The 22,738-nt window shown below is 38.8% G+C and overlaps 1 protein-coding gene across 4 annotated transcripts in view; it reads left to right on the forward strand.

Annotated features, from left to right (window-relative positions):
• The window catches only part of IPO8 (importin 8), a 48,816-nt gene extending 26,512 nt beyond the window's left edge, over nucleotides 1-22,304 (forward strand). For 2 of the 4 annotated variants that reach the window (XM_063395648.1, XM_063395647.1), the window contains exons 15-25: nucleotides 305-465; nucleotides 888-1,013; nucleotides 1,644-1,710; nucleotides 2,355-2,480; nucleotides 2,946-3,043; nucleotides 4,046-4,141; nucleotides 5,560-5,780; nucleotides 12,597-12,802; nucleotides 14,169-14,402; nucleotides 15,069-15,185; nucleotides 15,871-22,304. In XM_063395648.1, the coding sequence (XP_063251718.1) occupies nucleotides 305-465; nucleotides 888-1,013; nucleotides 1,644-1,710; nucleotides 2,355-2,480; nucleotides 2,946-3,043; nucleotides 4,046-4,141; nucleotides 5,560-5,780; nucleotides 12,597-12,802; nucleotides 14,169-14,402; nucleotides 15,069-15,185; nucleotides 15,871-15,968 (1,550 nt within the window). In that variant the 3' untranslated portion in view covers nucleotides 15,969-22,304. Of the gene's footprint in view, nucleotides 1-304; nucleotides 466-887; nucleotides 1,014-1,643; nucleotides 1,711-2,354; nucleotides 2,481-2,945; nucleotides 3,044-4,045; nucleotides 4,142-5,559; nucleotides 5,781-12,596; nucleotides 12,857-14,168; nucleotides 14,403-15,068; nucleotides 15,186-15,282; nucleotides 15,342-15,870 lie in introns of those variants that run through there. The other 2 variants (XM_063395649.1, XM_063395650.1) reach the window with 2 other exon arrangements.
• The last annotated feature ends 434 nt before the right edge of the window (nucleotides 22,305-22,738 follow it).

A 22,738-nucleotide genomic window follows, 5' to 3' on the forward strand; every position in this document is an offset into this window, starting at 1 on the left:
AGCACTATGTATGTTTAAAAAATAACACTGCTTATATATGAGAGCAAGTGTTCCCTCAAAACTGGATTTTTGCTGTAGGTGGCATTTCAATATTGCACAATTTATTTACTCTGTCTACAAGTTATGGACTATAAAATTGCATTGGGTATGTTTTTTGTATTTTCTATTTCTTTAGTGAATTCAAATTAAAAATCTTATTTTGTTCAAGAGTAGTCAGCTACCCGGCAGTTTGGAGATACAGTTTGGAGATGGTATAATTGTGTTTATGGATAGTTGATTTCACCTAGATTCTATTATCTTTTAGCCAAGGAGTATGTGAAGCCCTATGTAAGGCCAGTGATGCAGGAGCTCCTGCACATTGTCAGAGAGACAGAAAATGATGATCTCACGAATGTAATCCAGAAGATGATCTATGAGTACAGCCAGGAAGTCGCTACTATTGCTGTGGACATGACTCAGCACCTGGTAAGAGGAATAAGCAGAAGCAAATGCCTAGTTTGGTAAACATGTAATGAACTCTGCTTGAAGTTCACACTATTAAAGGAATCTTTATAAGAGTCCACTTGTAGTATTCGCTGTATTTATGGGGTCTTTCTGTATGAAGCATCTTTAAAACCTATAGATTTTTCAAAGATACTGATTTGTGTCACTGGTTTTAATGAGCCAAGGTCTAACTATTTAGCATTTCAAATAACATAGACTTCTAAAAAATGAGGAGATTTTAATTTGCTGTGTTCCCCTTTCAAAAGCAGCAAGCATATTTTTCAGTGCTGACAGCTCTTACAGATAAGGCATTGCTGCTGCTGCATTAACTGCCTTGGTTTTGAATGACAAATTAGAATCACGGGTTTGCTCTTGAATGTCAAGTTGGTTGGTTTTGTTCACAGGCTGAAATATTTGGTAAAGTACTTCAGAGTGAGGAATATGAGGAAGTAGAGGACAAAACGGTGATGGCTATGGGCATCTTGCACACAATTGACACGATCCTGACAGTCGTGGAAGATCACAAGGAGGTGAGATTTTCCTTTGTACTTGCCTCCTTGCATTCATGACAGCAAGCACTTCTGTGTACGGTGCATCACTTGGCATGGACGTGCATTTACTGCAGCAGGATGGTACCAAACTCTCTCTGATGGATTTAAAGCCCAGTTTACTTTTGTGATTTATTAATTGTTTGGCTTTCAACTTATGTCCCAAGGGTCAAATTGTTAGCCTTTAATTGGTAAACACTTCATTGAAATGTGCTGGTTTTGGTTGGGGGAGAATTAATTTTCTTCATAGTGGCTAGTTTTATTACAGAATGTTAAAGTAGAATTTAAGAAAAAATATTTTGCATAAGGCTAGTTTTTTACAGTGATGACCCATATCTAGTTTACCCAGCAGTTTCTTGAATAGAATTCCTAGGAATTGGTCTCCCAATTGTGGTTGCAATGTATGTCCCCATGTCACATGTTCAGGGTAAAGAGGTTCTTTCTGCATCAGGGAGACATTATTTCATAATACTGTGATTATTAATGCAGCATTTAAAAATTATAAAAGCCTTTTTGATCTGAAGAACTTCTCAAACTGAATTAGTCAAATACATTTATTTGATTGCAGTATTTCTAATTTTTTAAATAAACTGCTTTATGTTTTTATTTCAGATCACTCAACAGCTCGAGAGCATTTGTTTACAGATCATTGGCCTTGTTTTACAGAAACACGTTATAGGTATGTTTAGAGATATGTAAAAGCATGTAAATTAATTGTTATCTTCTAGAACAGAATTTCATCTTTTTGTGTGTGTTTCTTTAAAGAAAAAAGCTATTACTTTACCACTGTAATTTGTTTCTCCTGATCTATTCTTGTACATTTTTCAGATTGACTATTGTATTTTGGAGGTCAAAAGCTGAAGATGCTGTTCTGATTATAATTCTGGCTAATTGTGTTAAAGGACAATGACTACAATTACATTAGTCTCTTATGGACATGGTCTGAAATTAAATTACTGCTTTATCAGTATGCTACAGTAAAAGCTACAGTTTTGTGATAAGGTCTTGCAGAAAAACAAAAGCTGAGAAAAACCATATTTTTCAGTAAATTGATTAGAAGCATTGTCTTTAATGTGATGCTGATGTATTTTTTTGGTGTGCATTTATAGTGGAAAACATATACATATCATTGTAACTATAGCAAGCATAAGGCCTGTCTGAAGGAGCAGTTTACAATTTGTTTTATTTTTCTATGTATGATTTACTTTCTAACTGCTGTTTTCTAGTTGTTCATGACTCAGGACTTGGTTTCAGATTTCAAGGTATTTGCAAGTTAAATTTATTTTGTAAAGCATCCTGCCTCAAATTGTTTATCTTTTGCAGAGTTCTATGAAGAAATTCTGTCCTTGGCCTTCAGCTTAACATGCCAGATGATTTCACCTCAGATGTGGCAGCTTTTAGGTGTTCTGTACGAGGTTTTCCAGCAGGATTGCTTTGAATACTTTGCAGGTAAAGTCACTTCTGTTTTAATGATGTTTTTACTGTTTGAGAATTCATCTCTAAAACCTACCCTGCTAAAGGGTCGCTTCCATTTAGTGTCTTGGTTTAAAATGATCATGTATTTGAGTCATGCCCTGACCGTCTGTTGAGTGTGGGAGTGTAACAGGAGATATTTAAGTAGGAGAAGCATGTTCAAATATGTTGATGTAATCAGTTGTTGTAGGGGTCCTGAACTCAAAGAAAGTTGAATATTCAAAGTTAACGTGAAACTACAAATTGATTAGTTAAGATGTAGTCCTATTCTAGTTCCAAGAATACACCCTGCATAGTGCATTTTGTGAAGAATTCTTCCAGAAAAGACTTCTGCAGTTTGCATTTCTGACCATATTTAAGAATCTAAGCTAATTAATTCCCCTTTAGGACTCTCTCTCTGGTTAGCACTTTTTGTAACTTTTTTCTCTTCCTGTTCTGCAGATATGATGCCCCTCTTGCATAATTATGTGACCATTGACACTGATACTTTACTGTCTAACCCAAAGCATTTAGAAATCATTTACTCTATGTGTAAAAAGGTAAGGCTCCTGATGCTTATTGTTGTGCTTATCACTGGTACATAACAATTGTGGCTTGAACATGCCAAGCATTTCAGAACTGTGTGCATTTTGGCCTTGACTCAGTTCTGAGCACACACAGCACCTTCACACTTTTAAAGTGACATGCTTTAAAAAATTACATGCAAAAATCTGTGTGGGAGAAAGTTGCTGTTCATCTTGACTCTCTTCTGTAGAGAGCTATTTTGGTAGGTAGAGAATTAATGAAGCCTGATTTCCTTGGGTTGTATGTCTTGAAGTTGGACTCTGGTTGTCAGCTAAGGTGCAAACACATTTGAAGTTCTTCCTACATTTATCTTGTTTCTCTTTTATGCTGAGTCTCTCATGTATAATAAAGTATGAAATCATGCTGCTGTCCTCCTCAGATTTGGGGCATTAGAGAGTCTTAGGCATCTAGCTACCTGGTTATTTTTAAGAAACTTAGTGTATTTGAATGTGAAAATTTTGCTTCTTCCGTCAGGTTTATTGACAGTGACCATGGGATTGAAATGTACTGAGATGAAGCACTCAGTTTCATATATATGTGCCTACACACAGAATGATTGATACATCTTGTTCTTAGTCAGAAACTAGCCTAGACATAGCACTTCACTTTGCCAGGCTGTTAATCTGCCAGTGGCTATTAGAATTGAAGTGAAAAAGTAGAAACACAATGTGGAAAATATCAGTGATTCTTATAAGTCACATTTCTTTCTAAAAAAGGGAAAGTAAGGACATATAAAGAATATAACATTCTTTAAGAACTCCAGCAATTTTTTCTAGTTTTTAAAATTCACCTTTAGCCACTTATCCTTATTTATGTCCTGTAGAGATGAATTATGTGTCTTAATTCCTCACAAAATTTAGCATGAATACATATGTATATGCTGTGTAGAGATTTTTGGGTGTATGCAGGTACAGGAGCACTTGCTTTCAGTGTTGTCAGTGACCACTGATAAATTAAATTGTTACTCTTTTTGTTAGGTACTGACAGGAGATGCAGGAGAAGATGCAGAGTGCCATGCAGCCAAACTCCTGGAAGTGATTGTCCTTCAGTGCAAAGGACGGGGTATTGACCAGGTGATACAAATTGATACATGATACAGGTTTTCTCTTTTATTGCTTTCTAATGATGCATGTTCCCTGAGAGAAACAGCTGGAATTAGAGAATTTGAGGGAAATGTAAGGTAGGGAGAAAGACAGAAAGAAGTAAATAAGCTCAGGAAAGTTTGTAAGGTTGGGGTTTTTGGTTTTGAGACAAGATATTAGTGGACATGACCACAAAATGGATATGGACTGAATTATAAGGATATAGTGTGTTATGCAGAATTGTCCTTTTTTGCTTTCTGTCAGTAGAATTTCCCTTTTGATGCAAAACACATAGTTAATACTGTGGCTGAGAGGTTAACTGTGCATATCCAACTGCTGTTGTTTCTTCAAGCTACAGGAACTTTTGGATGTTTTAAATTACTTAGTTCATATGGAAGTGCAGATTTTTTAATATGGCTGGATTGTGATTCCAGGGAGAAACATAATCACAATTTTCCAGAGTTTCTTAGAACATCTTTTTAGAAAGTAGTCTTTTTCCTATTAAGGGCCAAGTTCTAGACTCATGTAATAAGCCTAAATTACCTTGATGTATCATGTTTGATGTTGCCACAGTGCAATCCATGGACTGCAGTGATAAATTTTCAGTTAATTTCACTGAAACTGATATAATTTTACTAGTGTAAATCTGAAGTAATTGAAGATAAAAATGTTCTCTGAAAGATTTTATTTTTAAAGGAAATCTGGAGGAGTTTAAAGCGAATTAATGCATTTGCATTGAAATAAATATGTGGTAGAAGGCCTACTTGAGCTGTACAACTCTGTGAATTAAAATGATTTGCACATTGAACTGAAACTGAAACTAAAACTTTCATAATGCTTCCCAAATTTTTGTAAAATATAAATTTGCCCATTGAAATATATATGTGTTTAGAAGATGCTTATTTCATTCTTTAGAAGTTTGTGCATGTTTCCTTTTATGTGGACAAACTAGTTTTAAACTTTTATAATAATTTTAACATCACTTTACATTTATTAGGAAAAACTGGTTATGTTATGGATTTAGGTAGTTTAATTTCTAATGCCTGTTAGTTTTGCCTGTTAATTGTTTGGTGTCTTTAAAGATAGAATGTCTGAATTTTTTTTCTAAAGCTTTTCTACATACTAGAACAAACTCTGCCAAATGGCCCCAAATATTCTCCCCTGTGCTCAGAATAACATTGCAGTTTTTAGCTCAGAGAAGGATGGTTTAAGGAAGATTTATAAATGTGTGATCAGGGGCCAGGAAGTGAATAGAATGTGTTCCTTGCTTCTATACCTGAACTTCAGAATACTCAGGACATAATTCTGGTAAAAGAATTATAAAATTTTGTATAATCTGGCAACTTGTGTAATGACTGGTTTCTTTTTTTTTTTCCTTTCCTTTTCCCTTTTTCTCATTATATGCCCAGTGTATCCCTCTCTTTGTGGAGGCTGTTCTGGAGCGCTTGACTCGAGGAGTTAAAACAAGTGAGCTTCGTACTATGTGTCTTCAGGTTGCCATAGCTGCGCTCTACTACAATCCTGACCTGCTTTTGCACACCTTGGAGAACATCAGATTTCCACACAATCCTGAGCCCATCACTGCACAGTTCATAAACCAATGGATGAATGACACAGACTGTTTCTTTGGGCAAGTATTGAGATGTTTTTGTTTTGGGTTTTTTTTACAATATTTGGAATTGACCAAATTGACCATGGTTTTCAACCTGTTAACTTTTTATCTGAAACATTGTGTATGTACTTTCTGTTCTCTGTTTTGTAAGTTATTTTTAACTGCTCCATTTAATTTCTAAAAAAATTACTCTTTCCAGTGAACCCCACCTCTGATTTTAAATGAATTTTCACAATCAACTTGCATATTTATCATTGTGCCATTGACTGCTTAGCATACTGCTGAACTTAAACGTCACTGTGACCTCCCTTGAGTGTGTGTGCTGCACTGGTGTGCACTCAAGCAGGAGCTGAGCATTTGTAAAGTTAATGAAGGGGAACAAAGCCTGTCATCACCTAGCAAAGCATGCACTTGATGCTGAGAAGAGGTGAAGGCCTGCTTGCCTCTCAGCTGAGATGTGCTGTCTTAACTGTGAGATTCAAGTCCACTTAAGGGCAAAGCAGACAGATGTAGTTAACAGTTACCTCTCACCTTCCTGGAGCTCGAGTTTTGTTTTGTTACTGGAGGCTGACATCTGCCTGCAGGTATATGGATAGGCTTAGGCTGTGTCTTCCTTAAGATGCTTTTTCCACACTTTGTGGTAATATTATTGTTAATTACTAATTTATTTTTATATCTAACAACTGTAGAAAAGGGCAAGACATTTTAGAATTTCCACGCATCAATTTTCTTTTATGGCTGAATTGAAGTTCTTGAGCTTCATCTCTTTTGTGCTTACATTTTTTTTACATTTTTACATATCACATGCTGAGTGCATACAGAGATGGTAGGAAGGAGATATTCCCTACAGATGGTAAACTGAAAGAGATTTATAGCCTGAAACAGTTAATCCTGGAGCATTCAGAGAGACTAATCAGATTCAGAGAGGAAGAATGTTGAGGGTCTGACTAGGCTCCAGTCTCAAGTAGTACTGTGAGCTACAGCTTAATTTTCAGTTCTTCTGTGTTGCTCTTCTAGAAACATCAGCTACTGAAACTACTGTTCAAATAAACTTGTATTTGGAGCTGAGACAAAGGTTAACAAAACCTGTGAAAATGAAAAGTTAAACACGCGGTTGTCATGCCCGTCATTCTGCCCAGACTGCACTTGAATGGCAGCAGAGGATTAAAAATCTCTCTGATCTGCTCCTACCAGCAGAGAAATAATTATCTGTAATATTGCATAAATCTAAAAGTCATTCTTCCTTCTGTGCTGTCTCCTCACATCGTAGCTTCCAAGTGTAGGGTAGGGCTTTTGCTGTAGTACTGCTGGTGAGACACTGTGATGTGCTGTAAGGGACTCCCTCTCTTTCCCTCAGGAGAGCACTGCTTCTAGCAGACCATTTCTTCTTTTACGAGTATTAAAGGAGCCCCAGATCGAGAGGGCTAACTGAACAGGAAAAAACAGCAATGCAAAAAAAAAAAAAATTGGTGTTCTTGAAACGCTTTCTTGGGTCCCCCCGCAACGAGTTCATGTCTTCATCAGAGGGCAATGGAAACCCTTATTTGTACAGTCCTTTTTGTCACCAGCTGCCATTTGCTGCTTTGGTTTACACTTGGCATAGTTTCCATTAAGAGGCAGTTTTGGGCCCAGATTCAAATAATTTGGTAAACTCACAGATCCTAGAGAAACTGGACAAGATCAAAGTAGGTCCACCTCCAGATGTGAAGGACCAGGTGAATCTTGCTGTCATTTCTTTGTCAACCATGCAGGAAATTTGGAACATGGTGGTGACAGATCAAGATGCTTTGTCCACATAAATCTCAGACTCTTGTGTGGACACTCCATCCCTGGAAGTGTTCAAGGTCAGGATGGGGTTTTGATCAATCTGGTCTAGTGGAAGGTGTCCCTTCCCATGGCAGAGGGGTTGGAAATAGATGACCTTTAGGGTCCCTTCAAGACACACAGAATCACACACAGAATCAGTAGGTTGGAAGATACCTTCAGGATTATAGAGTCCAACCCAGTCCTAACACCTCAACTAAACCATGACACTGAATTCCACATCCAATCTTTTTTTAAACACATCCAGGGATGGTGACTCCATCACCTCTGTGGGCAGACCATTCCAATACTTTATCACCCTTTCTGTAAAAATTTTTTTCCTAATATCCAACCTATGTTTTCCTTGCCACAGCTTAAGACCATGTCCTCTCATTCTGGCAGTTGCTGCCTGGAGAGAGAGAGAAACTCCCACCTGACTACAACCACCTTTCAAAAAGTTGTAGAGAGTGATGAGGTCACCTCTGAGTCTCCTTTTCTCCAGGCTAAACACCCCCAGCTCCCTCAGCTGTTCCTCACAGGGTTTGTGCTCCCAGCCCCTGACCAGCCTCATTACCCTCCTCTGGACACGCTAAACCATCTCAATGTCCTTCCTGAACTGAGGGGACACAACTGGACACAGCACTCAATGTCCTTCCTGAACTGAGGGACCCAGAGCTGGATACAGCACTCAATGTCCTTCCTGAATTGAGGGGACACAACTGGACACAGCACTCAATGTCCTTCCTGAACTGAGGGGACACAGCTGGACACAGCACTCAATGTCCTTCCTGAACTGAGGGACCCAGAGCTGGATACAGCACTCAATGTCCTTCCTGAATTGAGGGGACACAACTGGACACAGCACTCAATGTCCTTCCTGAATTGAGGGGACACAGCTGGACACAGCACTCGAGGCGTGGCCTCAGCAGTGCTGAGTACAGGGGAAGAATGACCTCCCTGCTCCTGCTGGCCACACCATTCCTGATCCAGGCCAGGATGCCTTTGGCCTTCTTGACCACCAGGGCACACTGCTGGCTCATGTCCAGCTGCTGTCACCAGCACCCCCAGGTCCCTTTCTGCCCGGGCACTGTCCAGCCACACCGTCCCCTGCCTATAACACTGCAGGGGGTTAATGTGGCCAAAATGCAGGACTCGGCATTTGGACTTACGAAAGTTCATCTTACTGGATTCCAACCCAAACCATTCTATGAGTCTCTGTCTTTCTTCTGTTCCTGTGAAGTCGTAGTCCCCATAGATCCTGTTCTGCCAGCAGTAGGGTTGTGCATGGCTGGACATGCTCAGGCTGCAGCCAGTGGTGTTTGCCAAAAGAATGCAGTATTTTTGGAGCAGCACATGTAAACATGTGAGATGGAGTCCATGGAAAAAAATTGAGGGGAAAAGCAGTTATGGTAAGATAAGTAGCTGTTCTTCCATGTATTAAAATTGTGGAAACTACTGAAAAAGTGTTACAAAGTTGGTGTATTAAAAATTAGCCAGGCAAGGAAAACTCAGAACTCCTTGTAAGGCTGTGCATAAATTCAGTATGTCATAGTTGATATCAAATATCTGTGGTTGTGTGCTGATAGTGCCTATATGCCACAGGATGTTGTATTTATTTCTAACTGTTTTCTACAGTAACTTGACACTGGAAAGCCTTTTGCAGAAACATTTGCTCCTTACCACTTTCTACCTATTTCCTGACAGCTGAGGTTTGGGTGAAAGTTCTGTGTGACTTATGCTTATTCTCATACTAAAAATTCTTCTGTGGTAACTAGGGTGAAAGGAAAATCTCACTTGCTTAAAAAAAAACCTCAGCAAGTGATTTTGGGTTTTTTGAAGCTGAATAGGGTTATATATTTGATAGGAGTTTGAATAGTTAAAAATCCTAGGTTTCTCAGAATTGTACATAAAAATCCCAGTCTTATGTTGGTTCCAACTTTGCAACTAGAAGGAAATGGCTAATCATTTGCAGTTTGTCCAGGAACTGGATGGATGTAATAGGAAGAAACTTGATTCTCACATAAAGGAGCACAGCAAACTAGTAAAGGGAAAGGCTTAGCGGTTTTTCTCTTAAATACTTTCAGCTTGGTTTATAATACAAAAGATTTTAAAATCCTTTGTGCTATATTAGAGGAAAGTGTGTTAGCAAGAAGAGGTCCTGCAGATTATGAGGACCACACACAGCTTGTTAAAAGTAGACCTGACTTGGAGGCGTGCATTGCAGTGCTGTGTCTTGTGTGTTTAACACTCCAGGCTTGATAAAGTATTGAGAAATAAGCAGAGTCCCTGATTGTTAGGGAGGGCTATTGTGTGCTTCTGAGCAAATAAGTACAGATCTCAAAGCACAAATTCCTAAGGAGAATCATATCCAGGCTCCCTTGAGCAGACGGAAGGGTGCTGAAATAATGAGCCTTTTGATAGCAATGGAATGGTCCTGAAGCCGTTCTTTGCTATTATGAAAATATATAAAACTCTATTTTGCTTGTTCAGTCCTAAGGGTCCTTAATACAGCTGGGGCATAGTAGAATACTGAACTTTCAGGCAAGGCAGATGCTTTTCCTGCTGTTTGTCTCTGCTGGAGGGGAAAGAAAAGTCTCCTTCTGGCTCAGGTTCACTAAAGATGGCTTGATGCCTGTATTTCTGCTGTCCTGCAGGGCCTTCTAATGACATGCATATTCTGAAGACATGTGTTCATTTTTGCAGCTTCTCTGCTTAGCAACTTTAAAGTGGAGCATGACAAATATGCTGTGGGTTTTGGTCATTTGGGCCGCTTCCCAATGATGACTCCTTTTCAAACAGCAGGCTTCATTCTTGTACTTTGATTTGCTATCCCAAAATGATAATTTAATATGAAGCTAAGCCATTAATTGCTAAGATTATTTTTTTTTTACATTTTACAGTTGCATTTTGCAATTGGCACTGTGCAATGGTAGCTTTTCCAAATATATGATAAAAAGTAGTGCTAAGAGTTTTAGCTTACTCCGGTGCATGTGGCTGAAATTGCTTCTTTGTGCATTTGGGTCCTGAAGAAATTTCATGGCTTCCCAGTGTCAAGATGCAGGATAGAAATCTTGTGCATAGATTACAGTGCTTTGGTCACACTTGGATCACAGTGCTGACACAAAGAGGAGGTAGAGAAACTTTTTCCATTTCTATTTGCACTAAGCTGTTCTTCATTTATAGGTAGCATTATCTTTAGCTTAGCTTTTGGTCTGCAAAGTGTCAGCATGAGAGCAAACAGCTTATTTTCAACATGCAGAAGTAAGTAATTTCAGCTGAGAGGAGTAAGGGATTTATGGTTGTTTTTCATGAAAGCAGACCCTGTTCCTCTATCTCAGTCCCCCTGGCTGGTTTGTATGCCCTCTTTTGTGTCCCATTCCATCTGAAAAGAAGGGTTATGGTTCCAGGAGCACTCTGTGCCTGCTTGCGCTTTGGTGCGTTTTTCAACACGTGTAACCAAGCAGCCAAACCCAGTGTGACAAAGTGTCATTTGATATGCTGGTTAACTTTGTTGTTCTTGGAAGGTCTGCTGCCATCATAATGTTCTGCATGGTCATATATAATTTATTTTTGTTGTCAACTACTCCTGAGAATGAATCACTTCAGTAAATCCATAACAGAACTAACAATGTGGGAGGTGTCATGAAATCCCTACAGATCTCTAACCTTGTTTAAGCTGAAGTAAAGTTTAAAAAGCTGCAATACAGGATCACTTGTGTTACTTAAAGGGTATAATAGTTTAGTACCATGTCATATAGGAACTTTGGTAATGAAATGCTAAGGATTTAAAAGTTATATTTCTGTAGCAATATTTGAAGTGGTGGATTGAGCTGGTTGTCCCCCTGTTAGCTTTGTTGCAGCCTGTGGTGCCCATCTTACTTCTTCTCTCTCAGCTTGTATTCTCTTCACTCCAAAGTAAAACTGGTTCAGTAATGGAAGTACCCCAAGAGTTTAGAGGATGGCCATTTTCTGCCAGCTCTGGAGGTTTGCTTGGATTCTCTAGGTTTTGCTGGCACTACTTGTCATGCAGAAGGATTGCACGGAAGCTGTCAGCATCAAATTGACTAGTTCAAACAAAAAAAGCTCCTCTCAAGCCCATAATAACAGAATACTGCAATGTTAGCTCCAAGTTGAATACTTCTGATGTTTCCAGTAAAGGAGAACCAAAGAGTGTCTGCAGAGGCATTTAGATTTTTTCTTTCATCTTGTTTGCAGAAACTTCTGTTTCTGGAAGTGAAAATCAATTCTTACGTTTAAGAGCATGGGTTTTTTCCTAGTTTCCTGACTATGGTCCCGTAAAATTATTTCTGCTACTAATTCAATGAATTTCTTTCCCTTCAATTGTCTGCCGTTTGTTTTACTGGAGAACTACTCATTTGCAAGTTCCCATTTTGGTGTACTGTCAGTTATTCTGGATAAGATGGAATTATTTCCCTGCTTTCACCAGAGTTAGCAATGTGCCTCAAGTTAGCATTGGAAATTGTACAGTGAAATATGTATAAGACTGCCATTCTGATGGACTTCTCATAATTTAACTTCAGCTATCCCTGGGGCATTCCATAAATGCACCCTGCAATTCAATGCATTTCTGCTTATCACTGCTCTTCACTAATAGTTTTCGCCAATTTCCATCCCTGAAACAGGACTGCTATCAAAGCCAAGGCAAATTAATTTTCCATCCTATTTAATAATGGTAATCTGTATCAAATGCTTTATTAAAGACAAGATAGTCTACGTAATTATTAAACAGTATTTATTTAGCATTACAAATTTTGCATTTGGTAATCAGAAAAAGTTGCTCCAGGAATTTTAGTGCTTGAAAGATGTTTAATTGTTATTGGACAAGTCCTTTGCAGTGGGAAACTTGCATTCAGAACAAAGAAAATAGTTTGTATAGAGTTTTTGTATAAGGTCTCAGGGTCTAGAGCCTCTGAGACATTGTTTTCTGCTATGTCAAACACCAGGATTTTAGTGTTCTCTATATATGCAGTGAAATTCTGTTTTTTGTCTAACAATTGCATCTTGTTTCAGACTCCATGACAGAAAAATGTGTATAATAGGACTGAGCATCCTAATGGAATTGCAGAACCGACCACCTGCAGTGGATGCTGTGGCTGCCCAGATTGTTCCTTCAATCCTCCTCCTCTTCTTGGGCTTAAAACAAGTTTGCGCCTCACGAGAGCTCACAGAACATGAGGATCATGCTAAAGATGAAAAACACTTTGCAGAAGATAATGGTAAAATCTCCCCTTTTCACATTGTGGATTTTGTCTGGATTTAATTTAAAGGGGGTAAGAAATTGCAGCTTGTTTTTAAGACTCATTAGTCTGCTGAAAATAGCTCGGCTTACTGGGTGCTTGAAATACGATCTTAAAAGTTGATTTTTCTTCCTGAAGTGTAATTAAAATGTTTCAAGGTGTAACACCTAACATTTTCTGAAAGGGCAGTATTGGTTCAAGAGTGACTTGCAGGTCTGCTCTTCTGGGTTGTGAATGTGCCCTATCTTCTCACATAGGCAGCAGGAGTTTGCCAGGACTCCGCTAGGTGTATTCTTAATTCTTGGAAAGAAGCTGTTCCACTACCCAGCTGTTTGAAAGACCTTTTTGACTGAATTTTGAAGGACATCCTGGCAGGTCGTCTTTGTCCAAATGGAAAGTTGTTTGCAGAGTGGAGTTTGTGACAGTTGAGGTTCCTTGAGCCCACAGGCCTCTAACCTCTGTGTCTGCCAGAAGAGAAAAAACATCAAAGAAAGCCTTACAGAGGGAATTGTGGGGAGGGAAGTATAGACAGCATTGCAGGGAAATGTGTTTGAGAAGGAGTAGATGTTTCGAGGTGTGAAAATCAAATTGGATGTAAGCAGATTATGTAATACACTCACACTTCACCCTTGATAATTCTGTAATGGAATCACCAAATTCTTCTCAATACATGTGATTCAGTCCCTGCTTGCTGCATCTATAGTCATCTTTATTCTTTCTAAACTGGTAACACAGGAAGAGCTGCAGGTTTGGAAATGAAGGATTTTCTTTTTTTTTTTTTTAATCTTGATTATAAGTCAGAAATACTTTCCCTTAAGTAAGAAAGAGCAGTATTTAGAATTGCAGGTTGTAGTTGGATTTAATTCAGGGGATCATAATTTCATCTGCAAAATGGAACTTAATGTGTTGGTCTAAGGCAACACTCAAGAAGAGAAGCAAACAGTTGGTCTACAGATGGCTTTCTCATGGTTTTATGTACATTTGTGAATTCTATGCAAGTCTCTGTAATTTAAAAAGTAGAGTGATGGACCATTTCATGGAAGACATTTCCTCAAAAGTTTTGGACCATGTAATTGCACAATGGCTGCATAAATGAAAGAAGAAAAAAATGGCAGATTCACATTCCTCAGCCCTGCATAGAAACAAAAGTTTAACTGATCTTGAACGCAGGAAATGTTTTAACCGTTTCATTTTTCTAAGACTTTGAAGATTTTGGGGAAAGGGTCTCAACAGATGATCCCCTTTCCAGCCAAAAGCTCAACTTACTAATTGTTTTTAATTCATGTGTCATTGTTTCCTTATAGTTTTAAGCTTTGTTTTACAAAACATATCAATGCTTTTGCAGAAGAGATACCAAGCGATGAGGATGAGACAAATGAAGTGAGCCAGGCAATGCAAGAGAACCATGGTGGAGGAGGAGGTGGCAGTGCTGGAGGTGGAGAGGAAGAGGATGAAGACGATGATGACGATGACTGGGATGAAGATGCATTGGAAGAGACTGCTCTTGAAGGCTTCAGCACACCTCTTGACCTTGAAAATGGTGTTGATGAATACCAGTTTTTTACACAAGCACTTCTAAGTATGTGTTTGCTGGTTGGTAGAATGATATAACATGATGAAATCATTTGGCGATGATTATTGTCATCACTGGGGAAAACCCTTTCCTTTGTTACAAGTAATAGTTTAGATTACTGAAACTGTAAAATGTGATCTCGCTTTCTAAAGTTAGTTGTACGATTTTTTTGGCTTACTAGTGCTGCAAAAAAACAAATGGTAGCAAATACAGCCAGAGATTAATTCTCTTCACGTTCTCCCTTAGAATTTTTCAATCACAGCCTAAATAAGTGGGGCTTGGTCACTAGAGGGACTCCTATTTAGAGAAATATTTGTCACCTTCTAGATGTTAATGGAGAAATTATTTTCTCCCTTTCCTGCTTCACTAATCCTATTGCTTTTAGTTTCCATGAGTTTTAAACGAGAAGATTCAATTCACATTGTCCATGAATAATGGCCACACGGTTAACTTTCTGTTTCAGAAAGCAGAGGATGTAATTAAGTTCCCCAAAATGGATTGCCTCTGTTAGAGTGGGAATTCTGTGCAAAGAAAACCGACAGGAATACTGATCTTGTTTTGCAGTGCAGATTCTGTTTTAATACCAACCAGAATTTCCATGTGTTTCATTTTGCTGTTCTGAAATGAACTTGTATGTAAGCTGACGGTGACTTTTCCTCTGCACCCTGACAGCGGTGCAGAGCCGGGACGCAGCCTGGTACCATTCCCTGACGGCGCCGCTGAGTGAGGATCAGAAGAAACAGCTGCAGGAGATTTACACATTAGCAGAGCACCGGAGAACCGCTGCAGGTGAGTCACTTCCCTGGGCCCCTTTCAGCTGCTGCAGAGATGTTGGAACTGCTTCTAATCTGTAACAACAACCTCTGTGCTAATTAACGTTTTCTAGGAAACGTGAGCAGGATATCATGATTACATTATTCCTTGCCTGGAAGTGTGTTATTCAGAGTAAGTTTACTGTTGTTTCTAATTAATTGCTATCTCATTGACTTGTGCTGCTGTTTGGACAGGGTATGAACTTGTTTTACACAATCTGACATTTGAAAGGAAGAACAAATTAAGGCAATATCTGCAGCCAGGCATTTGATGAAGATTACTATAAATTATTATGTGTTTAACACTTTTCTAACTTTTTAATTACTTATATTGCCTTTGCAGTTAGTGTGAGGTTTTAGGTGTGTAGAAAGCTTGCATCATGGTAAATAAACTCAGATTTAATCAAAAAGAATGGAGAATACTGTAACATAGACTGATTTGGTGGAGGATTAATCTCTCAACTCTGCTGTAGAGGTGTGCACGTTTATGCCTTTAGAGAAAACCCAAGTGTAATTTATTCCTGTCATTGCATTTAGGGAATGGAATTTTGATTCAGCTGAGAGTTTTTTCCATAACTTCACATTATTAGCTGAGCTGTATTGTCTCTGACAAAGGTGTTTTCTATAGTTTATTTTTCATATCCTTTTTCTTTGAATTCTAGAGACTAAGACAATAGAACAACAAAGCGGCTACACGTTTGACAACAAAGGACTGATCACAGCATTTAATTTTGCTGGAAATACTCCCGGTGGCAACTGAAGGATTGGCTACAAAGGTCAATGGGAAGGGTCTCATCATTACATTTTCTTGAAATCATCGTGACTTCTGAGTGATAGGGGAGGGTAATTTAATGCTGCTGAAGGTTTTCTGGAAAATAGCGGTGTGCTTCCCTCACCAGAATGCTCTTTCTAACCAGCTACTGTAATGTACAAATTCTTGTGGTGTTTTTATAAGTTGATGGACTGAAAGGAAACGTTCGTCCTCAAGGAACCTGGATGACCGGGAGGGGCCAGGCTGCATCTGATTGAGTTGCACTTCTCAGGTTTTTGCTGTGCAGAATTGATAGATTCATATGGATAACAGTGCCTTCTGTTGTACATGGATTGCCTGAACAAATGGATTTTGGAGTGCATTATAATTTTTTATGTGTAAGGACATTTCTCGATACACTGTAAGCCTTGGTTCCACGTTTTCCAATCACCTGCTTTTTACTTCTCGGTTCAATTGTTTGTTGGTTGCATACAAATTGCTGGATTCAGAATATTAACACATCTTCCCTCTTTGGTGCAGACCAAATGTGTAGAGGGAGGTGTCTGTTGGAGTTGCAAAGCATACACTGGTTATGTCAAAGGGTCTTAACAAAATGGCAGGTTTTCCCTTGATGCAGTAGTCTTAAATTATTTCTCTTAGCCATGAATTCAACTCACTTGAGTTACAATGGCTTGCCTGGCAGGTGGCTACCCTAAATGTACATCAATATTAGCTCCTGCCTGGACAAGTGGTGTGGCCCTCTCATGTAGGTGTTCTACAGAACAACTTATTTCTGCTATTATTGATGAATATTGCATTATACGTGGGATAATCTCTTCTGGTTTTATTAATTCATTACCATTCCAGTGGTAGTACTGAATAATATGGTACAAAATATTTGCAATATTTTATTTATTTTGATAGAAGAAAAACAGTTTCAAACTTACTTCTTACTGTTACACTCTATGATTGTATTTCTGGTCTGCATTGCAGTTGATTATTCTTGTTCCACGCTGAAATTTCTTTATCTGAAATATTTTTTCCTAAATTTTGAAAACTGGTTTCACTAGTGGAGGTTTAGACTAGATATTAGGAAAAATTTCCTCATGGGAAAGGTGGTCACTCATTGGGACAGGTTGCCCAGGGAAGTGGGAAGAATCAACATCCCTGAAAGTGTTTAAACAACACAAAGATGTGGCACTTAAGGTTTAGCAGTGAACACGGGGTTAACAGCTGTACTTGATGATCTTAGAGGTCTTTTCCAACCTAAAGGGTTCTATAGAACAAGGTGTTTGTGGAACAGTTCATTTAGAGAGGAAGTGATAGCAGTACTAATTTGAACAGGTGCCCCTCCTTTAGGTATACTGGGATCACAGTGGTGTAGCAAAAAGCAGTAGGGGTGCTTTAGAATGTGAACTTTGGATTGGAGATAAAATATTTAGACAAGATTTTGTCTCTATGTGTTAATTTCTTGATGATTTAAAAATATTCACCAATGAATTTTAAACACATGTTAATAATCTATTTCTTTACAGCAGTGGCCCAAATAAAAAGTCAAAGCCTTCCCTATACCCCATCAAATTTTCCACAACTACAGTAAATTACAGACTGCTGGCCCTGTGCAGTGCTGAAGCTTTCATTTTTGACATTCTGGCTGAGACTGATAAATCTGAAGCACTCTGTGCCTTGGCTTCTGGAAAAGGCCAGAGGATCTCTGCCTGTTCCTTTCAGAATTTTCCTAGCCTGGCAGCTGTGGGGCAGAACGTTCCTTATGCTTTCCTGTCTCCTGCACCTTTGTGTCAGACTCTAAGACTGTTTCTGTGCTGCTGCTTCCTCTTTCCTTTATTTGCCTTCCTCTCCCCAGCAGCTACAGAGCAGAGTTGGCCTGGTTCATGTAGGTTTTTCATTGATGCTGCTCAGTTAATAGCAACAGTGAAAATGTCTCGTTTTTAGGCCTGTATACATGCAGAAAATTGTGAGAATTCCAGGGCCTGTATTTCCAAAAGGGAACAGTCTGTTGAGCTGCATTAGACAGGCTCTTTAAGGTCAAGAAGCAGAGGGCCAGGATATTCTTTATTTTGAATGTCAGGTTATGAAAATTGTAGGTCACTTGCTAATTTAGGCCTGGGAGTATTGACTGAGACAGCAAGTAGGAAAGCAATACATCCAATTTGTTGGGGAGTTTATCAGAAACCACAAAAGTTTTGAAATCATTCACAAATTTAAGAAATTATTTTTGGAAGTTATAAGGGCACTGACGACTTCTCTCTTACCTGTCAATTAAAGTTAGGTATTAGGCAGGTAAAGCCTGTTTAAGCCCTTTATTATTTTATTAAAAGAAACAAGATTGTCAGGTTGGGTTTCTTTGAAAGCCCATTTGCTTTCTCTATACTGGCATGCGGAGTAGAAGAGGATGGATTTATTTTTCTTCTGCTAATGAGGTTGCTTGCACAGTCGCAGGCTAAAATTTAGGAGTTGATGTGTTCAAGGTAAAATCTGCTTTTGCATAGCATCGTCTTGGTGTCACTCAGCTGAACTGTGGCTGCTCCCTAGTTCTGCTTCTTGTGTACTTTTCAAATCAACTGCCAAGCAAATTTCATCCAGATGTTTCATACAAGAGTTTAATCAGCAGTGTAGAGTCGGGAATCTTTGTTGTCTATTTTGCAATGGGGTCAGAAATGTCTGAGGGAATGGCATGTAAAAAGGTTAAATGCCTTTTCCTTCCCAGAAGATTCATGAGCAAATGTTTCTACTGGCTAAAGCAAATGTTAATTATTTTATTCCTTTTTTTTTGAAAAGGATTTTCATCCAAAAAGACTTACTGGGCTGTGGCCTCCGCTTTAACATATGGTTCTCTTTTAACATGATAAATACCCATTTGTACATGGTCATAAATAGGTAATGGAATTTAGGTGTTTCTTTCTGAGCTTTGTCCAGCTTTGTACTACATTAAAGGGAGAGTAACACAAATGTGCATTTACTGTCTCACTTTGAAGTCGAGGTAATTGTGGAATATCAGACACCAGCACTGCCAACCAGGCATGATGTATTTGCCATTGGAAGGACAGAGAATCATGAATGTATTGCAAAATCAAACAAAGGCTGATAACTGGAGAGTTATGTTGTCCCATGCCCATATTCCCAAAGTGTAAAGATGATCCATATGGGCACCACAGTGGCTTTACATAGGAAATTAGCATTATGGGGGTTATAATCATAGCAAATGGGAACTTACATAAGCTGCTTTTACAGATAAAATTACCTGATCCTGAGTGCTGAACTGCATAAGCTGTTTTGTCACTTGGTAAAGGAAAATAAGAATCACCACATGTTTTGGCTGCCTCTTTTTGCTGTCTCTCATTCAGCATTGAAGTACATTGCTTGCTTTCATTACAAAGTGGAATGACAATAGCCACTTCCAGGAAGAGTGCAGAATATCAAGCTGAGGAAAAGGTTAAAAAACCCCAAACCTCAACAATCCCCCAAAACCCACATGTGCACAATCTGACTGAAATGAATGTGCTTTGGGAGTGTTAAGTCAAAATATTTAAAGAATGTCACACAAAATGATACTGTGAGATTCTTTGCTTTAGGGAAGAAGGCTGCCTGCGAGATGTCAGAGAGCCATGAAATGCTCTGCTTTAGGACATGCCCTTTGCCTGTGAAGTCCTGGCAGTTTGTGACTCTGGATTCCATCATACATTGTAGAGGAGAGATGGTAGGACAGTAGAGGATTTATTTTCTGACTACAAAGCCAGAATCTGTCTTATCTGGAGCCAAAGGAATTGTAGACAACATGAATGATTAACTGTCCTGTTTCCAGGATACTTCTCTGTCTTTCTCTTCCCTTCTTTTCTTCTTTTGTCAGCCACAATGTTATTGGATATTTCAGGGAGTTTTCAAAATACCTGAAAAGGTAAACCTTAAACAATTTTTATAAAATCTTTTTCTCAAAGCAATGCAATTTATCAGTTGCATTTCTCTCTGTGTAACAGTCTCTCATTTGACATACACAGATGATACAGAACTTCAAAAACTCCTCACTTGTGCCTGTGGTTTGATGAGCGTCTTTGTGATTTACTCCTTAATATGGGCACTTTGAAATCCCCATACCTTGTACTGAAATTTGCTCAAAGGATAGGCAAAAATGCACTGTGTAAAGGAGTACCCAGTCCTCATTCTGAGATATGCCCCAGTCAATATTTGCTTAATATTTGGCAGTATGGTGGTCAGTTCCTCAAGGATCTCTGTCTCTGACTGAGGACATTCTTCAAGTCCAAGAGGCTATCTCTGCGAGTAGGCAGAGAATCCGTTTTCCCTCACTGCAGAAAGGCATACAACTGGCGTGGTTAGAACTTCTTGATCCTAGGAGTGAAAATAGCATTCTTTTCTTTAGGATATCACGTTTTAACCCAGGTGGGTGGGATACAGTAGAGATGCATGTTCCCATTGTGTCAGCATAAAACCATAACATAAAGAGGATATGTGAACAGGCCAAGCTGCTTGCTCTGGACACCTCTTCCACTGCTACTACTTCTGCAAAACCAATCAGGGAAAACCAGTGTAAAATGAAAGAAAATTAAAGCAGTGCTTGGGCACTAGACAGGCAGAAACTTTCCTGTCCTGTGGATCTATTTGTGGATACTGCAAATACACGCAGATACTCTTCAAATACAATATGCATCATCTGTATGGAAGTCAGTACCCTGACTGACAGCCATTAATGAAAGGTGAAGACTTAATGTGATTTTTCTCTGGCAGAAATCAGATGCATCCCTTTAAAAAGTCTGGAAACTGCTTGTCCTGAGTGATATGCAATCGCCAATATGAGACACTCAGTGGGATTACAATCTTTCTTAAAGATTTATGAGCATACCTCCTAAAGGGTTACTGAAAGTGCTCTTTGTCTACGGAGCTGGCAGATAAACTACTCTTGGACTAGAAGAGTTTTGGGGAACACCAGAGAGAATCTGCAGGCATATGTGGTTGTGATGAATTGGGAAAGGATCCATCTAAAAAGAGGGGATGCTTTTGACATGATCTGAGATCTACAGCGTTCCCAATGTTGTCTACGTCGTCTAGAGAAGCATCCAAGAATTTTGTCCCATGCCTGCCTTTGGGAAGAGAATGTGCTTGGGCAGCCCCAAATTTGGTGCGGTGCTTTGAACTTGAGATCAGGAAAGGATTTTGATTACAAGTTGTTCATCACGGAAAAATGAAGTGGAAGTGGTATATTAATGCTAGAATTCTCTTTGTAGCCTATATAGAGGTTCACAGTTTCAGTGTTTGGCTCTGTTCATGGTGGGGTGGGAGCTGAACTTCAGATACGTGGATTTCTCCAACATGAATCCAACAGTGTCCGCTGCAGGATTCACCTGAGAGTGTGTCAGTCAGGGGCTGCCTGCTGGACCATCAGGATTATGTTACATGAAGTGAAATGCAAAAACTACTTGATAGTTAAAATTACTTGATAGTTAAAGCTGTTGAGCAACAAAAATTTTCTTGATATGAGAATTTAATCTTATTCTCAGGTATTGTTTTAATTTTAATGTTTTGTGCCCTTTTACAAAACGCGAAGTTTCTGCAAAACATAGAGGCTATTCATTTCTCACAGAACTCTTTACCATTGAAGGTGTTTATCCAAGAGCTGTTCCTCATTTCCAGGTATTTTCAACATGTTTGTTAGTGAAGTTGCACATAACCATCTTTCACCACTTTTCATGCACAGAGATCTTGGAAATGAACTTAACAAAAGGAAGAACAATGCTTTGGAAAAAAAAAGATTATGCATAAGCAGGTTATTTTTAGAAAACAGAAGAATTATGGCTTCTGAAGAAAATATGAAACCATAAATATTTATACAAAAATGCATGAGGTAAAGAAATTAATGTAAGACAATATAAGTGAGACACGTTCTTTGATCACAGCTGTAATGTTTATTTTTCATTGCCAAACAATGTGTGACACTTGCTTTTGATTGCATGCGCTGTTGGAATAATGCCTAACATAAATCACATGAAATGTTTTGGGAGCTCAAAAAGAGACCAAAGAGGCCATGTACATATCTTTTGATACTAAAGCAAAGAGATGAGCCCAGGACTGCTGTGACTGGAGGGAGCCTGCTATGTGCTACATTAGCGGATTGAATTGCAGGATCATCACCTATGTGGAAAGTCTGAAATACTAAACTGTGGGTTGGGTTTGAGGGCAAGAATTGACAAATGCAAAGCACGCATTGGTGACAAGAAGAACCTCTTCCTAACTTAAAGAATTCTGTACAGTGTTCTCTTAAGCTGTGCTGAATTTGCTTTAAAAACAGTAATAAATCTTATTGCTTAGGTCAAATGCTACATCTGTTGTGCATTTATATGGGAAGAATAATATTTCTTAAAAAAATGTAACATGCCACCTACCAAGGGGCCAAATCTCATTTTATAGCTGCTTTTCATACAGCCATAAAACTTCTTTGCAAGAACACCCGAGAATTAATTTTAAACAAATGTGTGTGTTATCCAGAGTTAATATGTGCATTTGTGTAGCAGTGTGTTTGTTAATCTCTGACTCATGAAGGCAACTGTTCACTTACACACATTGGCTGGGAAAGAACATCACTGGTGTTTGACACAGAACACCTGAACACAGTTCTACAAATATCAGACTGGTGAAGATAGTCATTTGCACCAGAGCTTCAGCCAGTCTTCTGTGCATGGAATTCATAAAGAAGAGACTTTTACCAGGCTTCCACAGGACAAGAAATGGATTTTCCAGGCTGGAACTGC

Source organism: Prinia subflava, chromosome 4, assembly GCF_021018805.1.
Source record: "Prinia subflava isolate CZ2003 ecotype Zambia chromosome 4, Cam_Psub_1.2, whole genome shotgun sequence".
Taxonomy (NCBI): Eukaryota; Metazoa; Chordata; class Aves; order Passeriformes; family Cisticolidae; genus Prinia; species Prinia subflava.